At 49.0% G+C, this 12,893-nt stretch overlaps 3 protein-coding genes across 4 annotated transcripts; 1 reads left to right on the forward strand and 2 right to left on the reverse strand.

Annotated features, from left to right (window-relative positions):
* The first annotated feature begins 11 nt into the window (after positions 1-11).
* Vma12 (vacuolar ATPase assembly factor VMA12) lies at positions 12-4,546 on the forward strand. The gene is made up of 6 exons (XM_005327812.5): positions 12-271; positions 1,309-1,382; positions 2,417-2,506; positions 3,005-3,047; positions 3,248-3,360; positions 3,646-4,546. The coding sequence occupies exons 1-6, from the start codon at positions 61-63 to the stop codon at positions 3,739-3,741; spliced, it is 627 nt and encodes a 208-aa protein (XP_005327869.1). The 5' UTR covers positions 12-60; the 3' UTR covers positions 3,742-4,546.
* A 1,801-nt stretch (positions 4,547-6,347) lies between these two features.
* Sebox (SEBOX homeobox) lies at positions 6,348-8,074 on the reverse strand. The gene is made up of 3 exons (XM_005327814.4): positions 7,936-8,074; positions 7,633-7,793; positions 6,348-7,476 (listed from the first exon to the last, which is right to left on the reverse strand). The coding sequence occupies exons 1-3, from the start codon at positions 7,964-7,966 to the stop codon at positions 7,096-7,098; spliced, it is 573 nt and encodes a 190-aa protein (XP_005327871.1). The 5' UTR covers positions 7,967-8,074; the 3' UTR covers positions 6,348-7,095.
* A 1,358-nt stretch (positions 8,075-9,432) lies between these two features.
* On the reverse strand, positions 9,433-12,404 carry Vtn (vitronectin). Of its 2 annotated transcripts, none has more exons than XM_005327813.5 (8): positions 12,229-12,404; positions 12,026-12,145; positions 11,636-11,947; positions 11,417-11,556; positions 10,992-11,148; positions 10,652-10,804; positions 9,837-10,184; positions 9,433-9,625 (listed from the first exon to the last, which is right to left on the reverse strand). In XM_005327813.5, the coding sequence occupies exons 1-8, from the start codon at positions 12,302-12,304 to the stop codon at positions 9,519-9,521; spliced, it is 1,413 nt and encodes a 470-aa protein (XP_005327870.2). In that variant the 5' UTR covers positions 12,305-12,404; the 3' UTR covers positions 9,433-9,518. The 2 variants fall into 2 exon arrangements, with proteins under 2 accessions (XP_005327870.2, XP_013215201.2); XM_013359747.4 differs by having other exon boundaries at positions 12,241-12,403.
* Between the last annotated feature and the right edge of the window lie 489 nt (positions 12,405-12,893).

The following is a 12,893-nucleotide window of genomic DNA, read 5'->3' on the forward strand; positions in this document are numbered from 1 at the left end:
TCCGGCGAGCGTCAGGCGGAAGTCCGGTTTGGGGTCACCTGACCATAGAGGCAGCTAGACATGGCGTCTTCCTTTCTGGCCGGTGAGCGACTGGTACAAGCTTTGGGCCCCGGCGGGGAACTGGAGTCAGAGCACCTGCCCCGGAAGCTGCGAGCCGAACTAGAGGCCGCGCTGGGGAAGAAGCACACGGACGGTGATAGCCCTAGTGGCCCCCGACGCTTAGTTTCCTTCCGTCTAATCCGGGATCTGCACCAGCACCTGAGAGAAAGGGGTGAGTCTGTCTCCAGTCTAGATCGCCTCCGTGATTCCAGATCTACTTCTTCCTGTTTTTTTCCCCTATCATTGTCTCTAACCTGTAAAGCACTTAAGTAACCAACTAAGAGTCTCCTCATAAACCCAAAGGCCACCCATACTCCTTTCTCCACTCCTAAGGGAATTCTTGGACGACAAAATTTATTTGTTCAGATTCTGTTCTCTTATAATCTCCTATTCACGTGGCAGGCACACCTGACCCTGAGGAAGTCGAGGATCTAACCCAATACCATCTCCCAAATTCCATTCCTCCTCCTTTTTTTTTTTGCCACATTAGGAACTACTTAGCATAGTGAGCTTAATTCTTTTTGGTCTATCTCAAAAGCAAGAGTTGATATCCTATGTTGTCTTTCTTTGTTCCTTTCTCTTGGTGATAGAATGATGAAAGCTATGTTAAAAGATCTAGACCAGGAATAGCATGTGAGTTTTAATCCTAGTTCTGTCACTGTTTTCCCTCAAAGAAGTCATTCCTCTTTCCTGGGCTCCTGGGCCTCAATTCCCTTATCTATAAAGAAAGGGAATAGGACAAACTGGGTATTTTTCCAGAATTGACATAGCCTAGCCAGAAGTGCAAAACATTGACTGCTCAAGTATTAGAACTAAAACAAAAAAAAAAAACTAACTAACTTAGAAAATATCACATACAGTGGCTTCTGAGTATTTAGCATTACTATGACCGAAACCTATTTAGGGCAGAGCTATTGTGCCACAGAAATGACCTAACTCAAAGGCAAATGTTAGGTATTGGCTTTCATGTTGGCAGAGTATTGAGAGTTGACAATTATAGTCAACTTTGCAGCACTAGGAAATACTTAGGTGGAATTGCCCTAGATTTTTCCCAGTTGAAAGTGATCCTCGCAATGTGTTGACATAGGTATGGCCATATTTTTATTTCGGCAGAAAAAAAAAAAAGAAAGAGCTAGACCCTTCTCTGATATTAGATTTTCAAACTTAACTCTACGGCTCACTACATTTGTGGAAACCTTTTCTTCTCAGATTCCACACTATACCTTCATGAACTCCTGGAAGGCAGTGAAATCTATCTCCCAGAAGTTGTGAAGCCTCCCCGGGTATGTAAAGGATATATTTTTGAGAGTGGGTATTGGCTGAGTAGGGCATCAAATTTTTTAATCAGTTTTGGGGCTTGAAATTTTGTCTTAAATCTTTGGCATCTGAGATGAGTAAACCAGGTATTGCCTTCTCTATTTGACAGCTTTAGAAAGCTGAGATCCAAAAATCCGGTTTCCAAAACAGTGGAGATAGAGTGACAAAAGCTATGTTGAAAGATCTAACCAAGAATAGCATGTGAGTTTTAATCCTAGTTCTGCCACTGATTTCCCTCAAAGAAGTCACTCCTCCTTCCTGGACCTCAATTCCCTTATCTATAAAGAAAGGAAATAGGGGCTGGAGCTGGGGCTCAGTAGTAGAGCACTTGCCTAGCATGTGTGAGGCACTGGGTTCGATCCTCAGCACAACATAAAAATAAGTTGAAGGTTATTATGTTCACCTACAACTAAAACAAATATTTTTTAAAAGGAGGTGGAATAGACAAACTGGGTATTTTCCAGAATTAACATAGCCTAGCCAGAAGTATAAAATGTGGACTGCTCAACTATTAGGGAGAGGCAGCTCTTTAGAACTAAAAAGAATCTTAGAAGGGCTGGGTTGTGGCTCTGTAGTAGAGTGCTTGCCTAGCATATGTGAGGCATTTGGTTTGATTCTCAGCACTGAATGTAAATAAATAAATAAATAAATAAGGGTTCATCAACATCTTTAAAAAAAAAAATAAAGAATCTTAGAGAGTATCAGGTACAGTGGACCTGTGAGTATTTAGCATCACTGGGACCTAAATCTATTTAGGACAGAGCTGTTGTGGCCACAGAAATGACCTAACCCAAAAGCAAATGTTAGATCTTGGATTTTATGTTGACAAACCTGGTATGCAGGTCCTCTGGCACTCTTAGTAATTCAGTGCCCCCTTGGAACCAGTGATTACAACATGCTTCCTAGCATGTAAAAGAACATCAGTCTTTTCAAACACTTTTTTCTTCCTAGACACATGTAAAAGAACATCAGTCTTTTCACACACTTTTTTCTGCTTTAGAACCCAGAGCTAGTTGCCCGGCTTGAGAAGATTAAGATACAACTGGCCAATGAGGAATATAAGCGGATCACTCGTAATGTCACCTGTCAGGTAAGGACCTGCTTCTTAATGTATGGACTGAGTAGTCCCTAAAAACAGAAATAAAAACTGGTGCAGAGGAAAGAAACAACATGGGAACTTGGCTTGTCTCCTATTCCAAAACCATACAAGTTCTGTGTTGTCTAAAACTGCATAATTCCCAGCTCACTCACTGAGACTCTGAGCTTAGATGTTACTGATTCTTAAACATTGTAGAGTTGGAGATGAACCTTGCAGACTTTTTTCCGACAGGGTTCCCTACTAATCTCTGGAATGTTCTTTCCCTGAAACAGGAGAGAAGTAGATGAGTACTGGGAGCTTATGTCCTCTTCTCTGAAATGCTTGCTCTGTGGTCCAGCAAAGAGTCAGGCTGGTCCTAGACAAAAGAATACATGGAAAATGCAAAATTAGTGTGTTGAGGAATAGAGAGAGGTGAGGCCAGACTGACAAATATGTGGGTTGTCTCTGAGCTGCTTCCATTCTGAATCATCTACTTTTTCTTTTTTCTAGGATTCACGCCATGGTGGGATGCTCAGTGACCTGGGAAAACAAGGTGAGATACTAGGAAATTAAGCTTCCAAAGCCTCTCCTTGGGATGGAGGTGGCATTTCTTTCCACCCCAACATTCTGGGTTTAAGGCTCAGCTATTCAGACTTGTTCTTTAAAAGGAATGCGGTTGATGGGGGGAGGCAGCTCTGAGGGAACAGGGCCTCCTGGAGAATGCTGACCTAAAAGTTTCTCCCCTCCTCAAAGTAAGGTCAGTGAAGGCTCTAGTCATCACCATCTTCAACTTCATTGTCACGGTGGCAGCTGCCTTTGTTTGCACTTACCTTGGAAGCCAGTATATCTTCACAGAAATGGCCTCGGTGAGTATGGGCTAGACAAAATGCCCCAAGTGGTGGTGTTAATGGAAAAAGGGGATGTGTGTGAAAGTGCCTTACCCAGGTTAGAAATTGTGCATATTTATGCACTAATAAAGGGAACAATTTGGTGGGGAGGGCTGGACAGGTATTAATCACAAGAGAAGCCAGATCCCCTCCTTCTCGATTTAGGGGCTGGGTTGGAGGTTTTCCATCCCTATTAAAGGTGCTGAGGGCTAGAGAGCTGAGTCTTGGCTTACATTCCTTAAGCCTGATTTTCCCTCTCCCTAGCAAGTGCTGGCTGCATTGATCGTTGCCTCAGTGGTGGGTCTAGCCGAGCTGTATGTCATGGTGCGGGCAATGGAAGGTGAGTTGGGAGAACTGTAACTGGTGCTTCATCAACAAAATCTAGAGAAGATTTTGGGGGCCCCAGGCCCCCAACTGCTGATAACCAACTCAATCAACCTGTGAAGCTCTTTGTACTCGGCTCCATTAGTCAGAGGACCAGGCTAGGCCACCTCCTGTTCTTACAGGAAGCCCTGTCTTCTGTGAATTTCCATTGGAGGAGATTCAAACAACACCACTTCTTTAAAACTGAAAGAACTGACCTCTCAATACCTTTCTCCTGAACTCAGTGCCCATTTGCCTTCTTCAGTTCATTCTGGGCACTGCTGGGACTGGGGTTTTTTTCAGCAGGAGCAAATGGAATCCAGGCCTTCTCAGAAGTAGACCTTACTGCCTTGAACTTGCCCAAGTGCACAAATCAATCAAATCCTTCGTCTGTACATCTTTGGTACAGGCCTATAATTGAGAGCAGAAGCCTCCAAGAAAGCAGAAAGGCTTTCTTTCTCAGTTTATACTGGAAGAGGAACCAGAGGACAGGTATCAAATAAGAGAAAGAAAGATTGGTATGGTATGGTAGATCTGGAGCCAGGCAGCTACCTTTTTGGAAAAGGAAGTGGTGTTGGGCCCCTTTTCCAGAAGGCAAAACAGTCTAGACTGAGACCAAATGGCCAGCTATGGTCTTTCTTCTGTTGATTGGAGCCAAAGATTCCTATGTTGCCCTGATGTCTCTAACATTAAACTTCTGAGAACTTAGATAAGTCGTGTGATAGTAGAATCTTTATATGGAATTTGAAAGTGTATCAACCTTAAGTTATTTATCCAATAAATATTTATTGTGCCCAGTGTATTCTTATTTCAAATCCTGTGTCAGATATACAAAGCAGAAAGATCTCCATAATTCTGTTTTTCAGGATTTGCTCCTAAAGATTGACTCCTTACTGTTTGTTCATTATACATGCTCCTGTAGTTCTTGTTTTTTTCCAGAACTTTTTTATTCTTAGAGATTATATACACAGTGGCTTAGTAGACATTTCCCCTACAACATTTGCCAGTTTCTGGTAGTTGAGAGAGATGTCACCTGTGAGAAAATGTAGGTGACATTTTACAGTGTTCCTAGTAACCTGAACTATTGAAGCTTGGTCAGAAAGCTTCAAAAGCCTTGTGGGGTTCATGGCTGTACTTCCTTGTACTCTGTGCTCCAGACTGCCCATCTAGCTATAAGCTTTCACCTCTCCCCAGGACTTGAATTTAGGTTGAATGGATTCCAGATGTTAAAAGAGATCTAACTTAATCAGAATCTCCTCAAACAGATTCTGACCCTAGGACATCCCACAGTAAAATCGAGGTCATTCCCTCTCCCCCTGATCCCAAATTGGGTTTGAACCCATGGGCATTCTACCACTAGGCTATATCCCCAGCCCTTTTTATTTTTTATTTTGAGATAAGGTCTCACTGAGTTGCCCAGACTGGTCTTGAGCTTGTGATCCTTCTGCCTCAGCCCCCCCCCAAGTAGCTGGGATTACAGACATGTGGCAGAATTGGAGTTGTTCTCTTCCCTCCACCATTTATTAGGATGGAATCTACACTAGATCCCAACCACCTCCTCACAAGTTAACAAGCTTCTATGGCATTTCAATCTTATTGAGAGCTGCTTTATGGGCTGGACACCAAGTTAGCATCTGAGGCAAAAGACCTAGCTCCTCCTAGTGAATGAAGAGGAGGCAATGGCCATTGTGCAAGGAGGGTTCCATCTGCAAGGGAGGATGGTGGTGTTGCTCAATGGTAGAGCACTTGCCAACCATGTGCAAGGCCCTGGGTTTGGTCCCTAGCACCTAAAAAAAAAAAAAAATCTGCTAGGGCCAGTCCTCATTTACTACAGTGAAGGGAGCATTGTCTTTGCCACTTCCTCTCAGGGTACCATGCTTTCTCCATGACACTCTGGGTTCAGGAAATGTTTGGCAGGATGTCAGAAAAACAAGAAGTTTGAGGCCTTCCTAGTTCCTGTTTTTTTTTTTTTTAATACACAATATCTTTGTTTTATTTTTACGTGGTGCTGAGAATCGAACCCAGTGCCTCACGCATGCTAGGTGAGCACACTACCGCTTGAGCCACATCCCCAGCCCCTTCCCAGTTCCTCTTGAGCTGTAGTATGAAACAGCAAAGGGAACTAGCAATTTTTGGAGTTTTTATCATATGTCACACACTGTATGAAGCCCTTTGCCTACATTGTTTCTTATTCCCAAAAAGGAGACAAGCAAGTTTTTCCCTCAGCTTTTCATGCACATAGTTTCAGAGAGTTGCCAGTTAAATAGCAGAGCCAGGATTTCAGTCCAGTGCAGTCTGATCACCAACTCTGCTTTTCTCCCCAAAGCTGAGCAACTCCAGAAGTGGAGGTAACTGGGATGTGCTGAAGTTAGTAGGACTGCGACAGGGGTGCTGGTAGAGGCTCCCATTACTCAGGGCCTCAGTCAGAGCCCTAAGCCCTTCAATTAACCATCCCCCTAACTAATCTCAGCAGAAGCCTTTGTAATACCTCCCACCCAGAATCTGTGTGGAACCTGGCCCTATTTAGGGATTAGGTGATAAAGATAAATTTCCAAGGCAAACAGCCCTCAGCCTCATTCATTTGCAACATACAACAATCCAGATTAAAGTACAGAGTTGGGTTTTATTTGGAGATTAGTTGGTATTACAGATGACAGTGATACCAAAGCCCAGTGCTGCTGTACCCCCCTCAACCCCAAATCTGTCAGGTTGTTTCCACAGCCCCACATCAGAAGGCAATCTGATTTTTTTTTTTTTTTGGAAAATTAAATCAACTTAAGCCCCAGGGTCCTTTTCTACTTTTATTACTTTAATATCGTTCCCTCTTCAGGTCCATAGTTATGATTAATTTGTCCAGGAGGTAGGAGATGAGGGGCCCCTGAACCATAAAAAGGTGGGTTTCCAGCAATCAAGAGTAGGAGCAGCCCTCTTCCCCTAGCATGCATAGCAGGCATTTAGGTAATGGCCTAAAGGGCCCTGGTCAGACAGATGGCTGCCCCATCAGAGGGAGGAGGTCATCTCTGTGGTGAGAACTGGGGGCAGGTCCTAGCAGGAGAGATGGGAAACATGACTCCTTAACTCATCCTGATGGTACTGTCAAGACAATTGATATGCCCTAGGAGGGTCCAGGGTGCTGGGTAGCAAGTACCATGCTGCAGTCACTGCCGAGGACCTGCGTCTGAGTTGGCCTGGAAGTGGAAGGGAGGGGTCCCGAAACTAAACTCTTCCCATTAGAGTTTTTCTTTATGTAAAAGAAGAGGGCAGGGGATCCAGTTCTGATGTGTTCAGTCCTAAGTGGGCTGGATGGACTGTAAGAGCCAGAGGAGAGGTCTTGGAAATTCTGGACCTGGATCAGGAGTGGTCTGCATTGGTGACAACAGCTGAGGCATAAATAAGGTCAGATAGGCTGCCCAAGGAGGTTTGAGGAGTAGCTTGCTCCAAAGAAGGGTGGACCCCTGAGACCTCAGCAGGTCCCCGTGGGGCTACAGCTTTCATCACTGCCCAGCCCTGACCTAGACCCAAGCTGGGAGCTACACACAAGGCCTGTGAACACACCGAGGTGCACTGAGCTGTGCTGGTGGCAGGTGGAGGCTGGACCAGCGTTGGGGGTGTCCAGGGCTGCTGGGGGGTATCTGGAAGAGAACAGCAGCTCTGGGGAGGCTGAGGCCTGGGACTTAGGCCTCCTGGATTTCTGTTCTTGATTTTCTTGGCCCGGCGGTTCTGGAACCACACCTGGTAAGGAAGATGAAGAGGACTATTCTGTCTCCAGCACCACTTCCCTGGGACAGGACAGACCCTGAAGGCAGAATACCCAGAGAGGAGCTATGGGTTAAGGCCAGAAGTTGGCTGTATGAAAGTAACCTATCCTTGGGGGAGGTCATGGCTCACCTGTATCTTGGCCTCCGGTAGGCAAGTGAGTCGGGCAAGGTGTTCACGGGTACCAATGTCAGGATAGGGTCGTGCTGCAAACACCCGCTCCAACTCCAGCAGCTGCCCAACGCTAAATGTGATTCTCTTTCTCCGGTGGGGACCGAACCCACTGGCATGGCCTAGGGGTTGACATGGGGGTCAAGCCAGGACTTCTTGCCAGAGCCGGACTCTGCAGTCTGCACTAGCCAACCCTCTTCAACCTTCCCCATCACACCCTGCCCCACCTCTTACCCAACCCACCCTATATCCCTGTCACCTCACCTGCTGGAGATGCTTCCACAGGGCTGGCCATGGAGCTGGCAAGGGCCGAGGAGCCAGAGGGCCACGCCAGGCCTGTGCCCACACCAGACCCATCTGTTTGGGGTTTTATGCTGTTTGAGTGCCTGGCCCCACCCCCAGCAGGAGAGAGGCTTAAAGTCCAGCTAGAGTGAGGCAGAGAAGCCCAGAGCGGGGAGGGGAGGCCAGGGCTAGGATTGGGCTGATGGGGTATGGGTGAGCCAGTTTGATGGCCCCTGCCCTTCCCCAGCTTCACAAAGGAAGCTGGTCCCAGCCTTTCTCTTCAAACAGCCGGTGGCAATCTACCTACAGCCCTGTACTTCATGAAAATCCTCCAGGGCTCCTTCCAGAAGGCCACTGAAATTTTTCCAGTGTTCCCAGGACCTCAACTGCCCCTTCTGGAGCCCTCTGTGCCCTGGTTCTGGCTGCCTTCAGGGAAGAGTAGGTAGAGGCCTACCCCACAACTGACTGGACAGTATAGCTGGACAAGATGAGGATGATGGGGAGAAAATGAGCTGGAGCACATGCTTTCAGCAGGGCTGGGGAACAAAGGTCCACACCAGAGCTGTTTCAGAGATTTTTCTGCATCTAACCCTTTCTGGCTGACCCTTGAGGCTTTCTGGGGCCCAGGAATCTGGAGCCAGAGGAGGCCTCACAGATACAATTAAGGGTTTAAAGGTGATGTTTTAACAGTGCTCTCTTCCTTAGAAGCCTTCGAAGTTAGTTTGCTAAAAGAAAGGGGTACATATGAATTTCCTTCCAGCTCCAGTCCTTCCCTATCTCTCCTGACCTCACTGCCCTCCACCCCAATCCCAGGACAGAAACTTCAAAAAACTCCCATCCTCCAGGGTGTGGTAGTGCACACCTGTGATCCCAGCTACTCAGGAAGCTGAGGCAGAGAGGGTCTTGAGTTCAAGGCCAGCCTGGGCAACTTTAGGGAGCCCCTGTCTCTAAAAACAAGAAGGGCTGGCGATGTAGCTCAGTGTAGAGCATCCCTGGCTCAATCCTCAGTACCACAAAAAAAAAAAAAAAAAAAAAAAGGAAGGAAGGAGGGAGGGAGGGAAGGAAGGCAAGCCTATCCACCTACCTAGGGATGGGTTACAGGAGCATGATGACCCCGATGACCCTACCTCTTCTCTTGCCCCTTCTATCTCCATTAAAACCCTAAATCCCTAGTCAAGTCCAAGGCTCAAAGCAAGCCAAACCCAGGGAGGAGTGGCTTAGTGACTTCTGTCATGTCCAGGGGGTTTAGTGCCTGCCTACCTGGGCTGCTGGAGGCTCCTTAGCTCAGAGGAAAGGTAGTTCTCCCAATACCCTCCTTAGCCCCCAACTTTTCTGGTTCACAGAGAGGGCAATAAGCCTAGCATGGACTGACAGTTGAAGCTCCTCTGTTTCTCCTCCCCTTGACTTGTCCTGACAGCCCAGCTTGCTCTCTACCCAGGTAGGGATCCGTTGACCCCAGTCAGGACAGTAGTCTTAAACTCAGGGCCAAGTGAGCTTTATTGGGTTGGGAGAAAAGGCTGGAAGAGGAAAAAGCTGTGGAAGACCAGCTGTGTGGACTCTGGCTCCTACTTCACGTCAGGGCAGCCCAGCCAGTACTGGGCGATGGGACGTGGGTAGGGAGGAGTCACTCTGTCAACTCGCCGTGTGCGAAGGTTAACTCGGTAGTACTTATCTGAAAGAGAGGATGGAAGAGGGTGGGTGAGACCCTACATGGTTCTGCCCACTCTTGCCCTGAGAAAGAAAACTGTATCCACAGTGCAACTAAGGACTCCTGGCCTGGCTTTCTGGGGTCTCTGCCCTCAGACGGCGTTCAGACCATGGAGACCAGAGGCAGCAGGGAAGGCTCGAGCAAAACCAGCTTCAGAGGTGGCAAGGGCTCCCACCTCCTGAGAAGAAGTAAACACTCTGGATGGGCTCGCAGGTGGCAGGCACAACCCAGTTCATGTCATAGTCATAGTTGTAGGCTTCCAGCCCGCTGTCCTCGCTGGAGAACAAGTGCAGCCAGGTGGACCGGGATGGCCGACGGGAGTTCTGGCTGTGACTGCGGCCACGACCACGACCACGGTGGGAGCGGTAGCGTTTGCGACTGCGACGTCTGGATTTTTGCTTCTTGGCCAAGGAGGAGCGAGGTGCTGAGCCTGAGATGTAGATCCGGCCGGCCATGACAGCATCCACCTTCCCAGGCACACCATGCCAGTCTCTGCTGATGAGCCCGGGCTCTCTGGCGCCCCCTGTGGCAGGGAAGGGGTTCATGGGAGGGGTTTAGAGGACCCAGTTTTGCCCTCTCCGGCAGGACCTTTAGGGGTTCATCTGTTGCACTTTCATTGCCAAAGGACACAGCAAGCTGGTGGCAGAGTCCAGTGCAGACCTCAGTCTCCCTGTCCAGTGTTCCTTCCTGTGTCTACCATATCCTTGGTGTCTCCACCCCACAGCCTAGGTCTCCACAGACACCCTCTCATCCACTGCCCGCCCCTCCCTCTGCTGGTTGTGTCCTTGGCTGTGCTAGGCAAAGTCCAAGATGTGGGGTCTGGGTGGAGCCAAGCCTCCCCCTAAAGGTCAACAGAAGCAAAGTCTGGTCTGAGTAAATAGCTCTTGATCAATAGCTCCCCAATCAGCCCCCTGCAGGCAGGACAGCCCTCCCCCTCCCCAGGGATTCTGGTCCTCAAGAGATGAAAGCAAGCCTTTCCCTCAGCCATACCAGAGGATCTGCCCCAGAAGAGCAGCTCAAAGATGTCCTCCCAGCTGTCTCTCTGCAGCAGGGCAAAGTGCTCAAACACAGCCGACATGGTGCTGCCTTCACACTCCTCCCAGCTGGGCTGGTGCTGGAATTCGTACTCCCAGTACTGCTTCCCTGAGGAGCAGGGGAGCTGACATCAGGAGGGTGGGCCTAAGCAAGACTGGAGATCCCAGAGGCTGCACCAAATAGGACCTCCTGGCACAGGGGGTGGGCATACACTGAGGCCTGTCCCCAGGATAGCATGGAAGGAACCTGACACAACTCTGCTGTCTGCCCATTCTTCTCCCACCCTTCTGAGTACCCTTAAAGAAGTAGACCCTTTCCCGGCCACTGTAGCTATGGGCCGGAAGAGCCAAGGCTGCGTCCACGTTGTCTGGGATGCCACCGAAGCCTTCAGAGATGTTTTGGGGGTAACCAGGGTCCAGAACACCATCCTCAAAGCGCCAGTACTGACTACCCTAAGAGGAAGAAAAGGTGAAAGAGAGTGAGGAGGCAGCTGGTTGGGCACAGAGACAGAGTCTCATACCCTAACATGGCCATTCCCAACTCCAGGCTTGCTATGCAGGACCTGGAACCTCAGACTGCTGCCTTGTCTTCACAGAGCCCCAGCCAGGTACCACAGGGTCCTGCATCTGACTTTCCTGCCCACCATGGTTCTGGACATACCAGCTCTCAGCCCTTCCCTAAATGCTCTCTGTCCTGACCCACAGTCCCTGGGCCTGGCACCTTGAAGAGGTAGGTCTTCCCCTGACAGTTGACGCGGGTGAAGGCAGCATCAATGGGGCCCTCGATGCCCCAGACATCTCGGATGAGCTTGGGGTACCCAGGCCTCACTGCTGTTTCATCTAGCTCATAGCAGTACTGTCCTAGAGTGGGGGAGGCTGTATGAGAGAGAGCATGCTCCTGAGGCAGACCCCCACCCCCAAGACCTTCCGCTGGACTCACCTCGGAAGGCAAAGAGGGAACCATTCTTGAGGTCAGTGAAGGCATCAAAGGGCTTCCCACTGCACAGCTCCTCCTCTGTGGAGAACTCAGAGGGCCCTTCAGCAGTGGCTTCAGGTCTTAGGTTCATCCCCTCAGGTCCCGAGCTCTCCACCTCAGGCCCTTGGGAACTTGACTCAGATATAAGAGCTTCTTCCTCAGGGTTCGAGACAGTTGTCTGCTCAGGAGTCCCTTCAGGGCTCACGGAGGAGCTCTCATAGAGGTCATAGTTCCCATATTCATCTTCTGGCATAGTGAACACATCCCCACGAGTCACTGCAGATAGAATGGGTGACAGTGAGTCTCCAGCTTCAGAGGAGACCCCAGGCCCACCTACCTAGGTATTGAACGCACCTTGGGTCTTGCACTCGGTCATGTAGTCAACACAGCAGCTCTGGTAGTAAGAGCAGAGCTCATCGCACTGACACTTCTTGTCAGCATTGAAACCCTCAGTGCAGCGGCCCTTGCATGACTCTATGGAGAAGGGGTGTCAATTGATACAGCCAAGACCGAGCCACCCTCACCCACCCTTACATTGCCTCAGATGGTATCAACACCTTGGTGCACACCTTGGTCAGCCACAGCAACCCACACCAGCAGAGCCAGTATGAGAAGGGGCCTTGGAGGTGCCATGAAGGAGCCTCTAGTTGACGGGCCTGGCAAGCTGGGCTCTGAGCTCCTGGAGTCTCTGCTGCCTAAGATAGGGAGGGGGGAAAATGAGCCAGGGAGGGAGGGAACTGGAGAAGAGGAGCTGTCCTCTCTGCCACTCTGTTTGCTCAGCCTCTAGCCCAGCCCCCAGTTTCCCTACTCCACAGGCTGCAACTACAAAGGGTCACATTCTCAGAACCCCAGGCCTGGGAGAGCTGGGAAGCAGAGTCCTTGCCAAGCTCAGGGTCATCAGGTCATCTGGACAGGGAATAGCATGGTGTGTCCGGAGGGCAGAGGGAAGGCTCATGCTGTCACTCACTGAGAAAACTGCTTTGTCTCTCTGAGTCTTTGTTTTCTTTTCAGTAAAATGGGACTAATAGTACTTTGCCTTGTGGGATGTTGAAGGATTACATGAGCTAGAACAGACAAAGTGCTCAGGGCCTGCAGTAGTTTCAAATTAATTCTCATAAATGACTACTGATGCATGATTTATTTGAGCAGGCACATCTCTGGCTGGGTGCTCATCTATCCACTGTGTATTTAGGACAGAGAAAAGGGGGTGGGAGCAGAGATG

The sequence above is a fragment of the Ictidomys tridecemlineatus genome, chromosome 3, assembly GCF_052094955.1.
Source record: "Ictidomys tridecemlineatus isolate mIctTri1 chromosome 3, mIctTri1.hap1, whole genome shotgun sequence".
Taxonomy (NCBI): Eukaryota; Metazoa; Chordata; class Mammalia; order Rodentia; family Sciuridae; genus Ictidomys; species Ictidomys tridecemlineatus.

What these genes read in the sequence shown, in the direction of transcription:
- Vma12 (XM_005327812.5), top strand. Translation starts at nt 61, where the DNA reads ATGGCGTCTTCCTTTCTGGCCGGTGAGCGACTGGTACAAGCTTTGGGC. An exon ending in CTCGTAATGTCACCTGTCAG is followed by an intron (nt 2,507 to 3,004) that starts GTAAGGACCTGC and finishes TCTTTTTTCTAG; the next exon opens with GATTCACGCCATGGTGGGAT. An exon ending in CAGTGACCTGGGAAAACAAG is followed by an intron (nt 3,048 to 3,247) that starts GTGAGATACTAG and finishes CCCTCCTCAAAG; the next exon opens with TAAGGTCAGTGAAGGCTCTA.
- Sebox (XM_005327814.4), bottom strand. Translation starts at nt 7,966, where the DNA reads ATGGCCAGCCCTGTGGAAGCATCTCCAGCAG. An exon ending in TGTGGAAGCATCTCCAGCAG is followed by an intron (nt 7,794 to 7,935) that starts GTGAGGTGACAG and finishes GTCAACCCCTAG; the next exon opens with GCCATGCCAGTGGGTTCGGT. An exon ending in TACCGGAGGCCAAGATACAG is followed by an intron (nt 7,477 to 7,632) that starts GTGAGCCATGAC and finishes CTTCCTTACCAG; the next exon opens with GTGTGGTTCCAGAACCGCCG.
- Vtn (XM_005327813.5), bottom strand. Translation starts at nt 12,304, where the DNA reads ATGGCACCTCCAAGGCCCCTTCTCATACTGGCTCTGCTGGTGTGGGTT. An exon ending in TGACCAAGGTGTGCACCAAG is followed by an intron (nt 12,146 to 12,228) that starts GTGTTGATACCA and finishes CCTTCTCCATAG; the next exon opens with AGTCATGCAAGGGCCGCTGC. An exon ending in GACCGAGTGCAAGACCCAAG is followed by an intron (nt 11,948 to 12,025) that starts GTGCGTTCAATA and finishes TTCTATCTGCAG; the next exon opens with TGACTCGTGGGGATGTGTTC.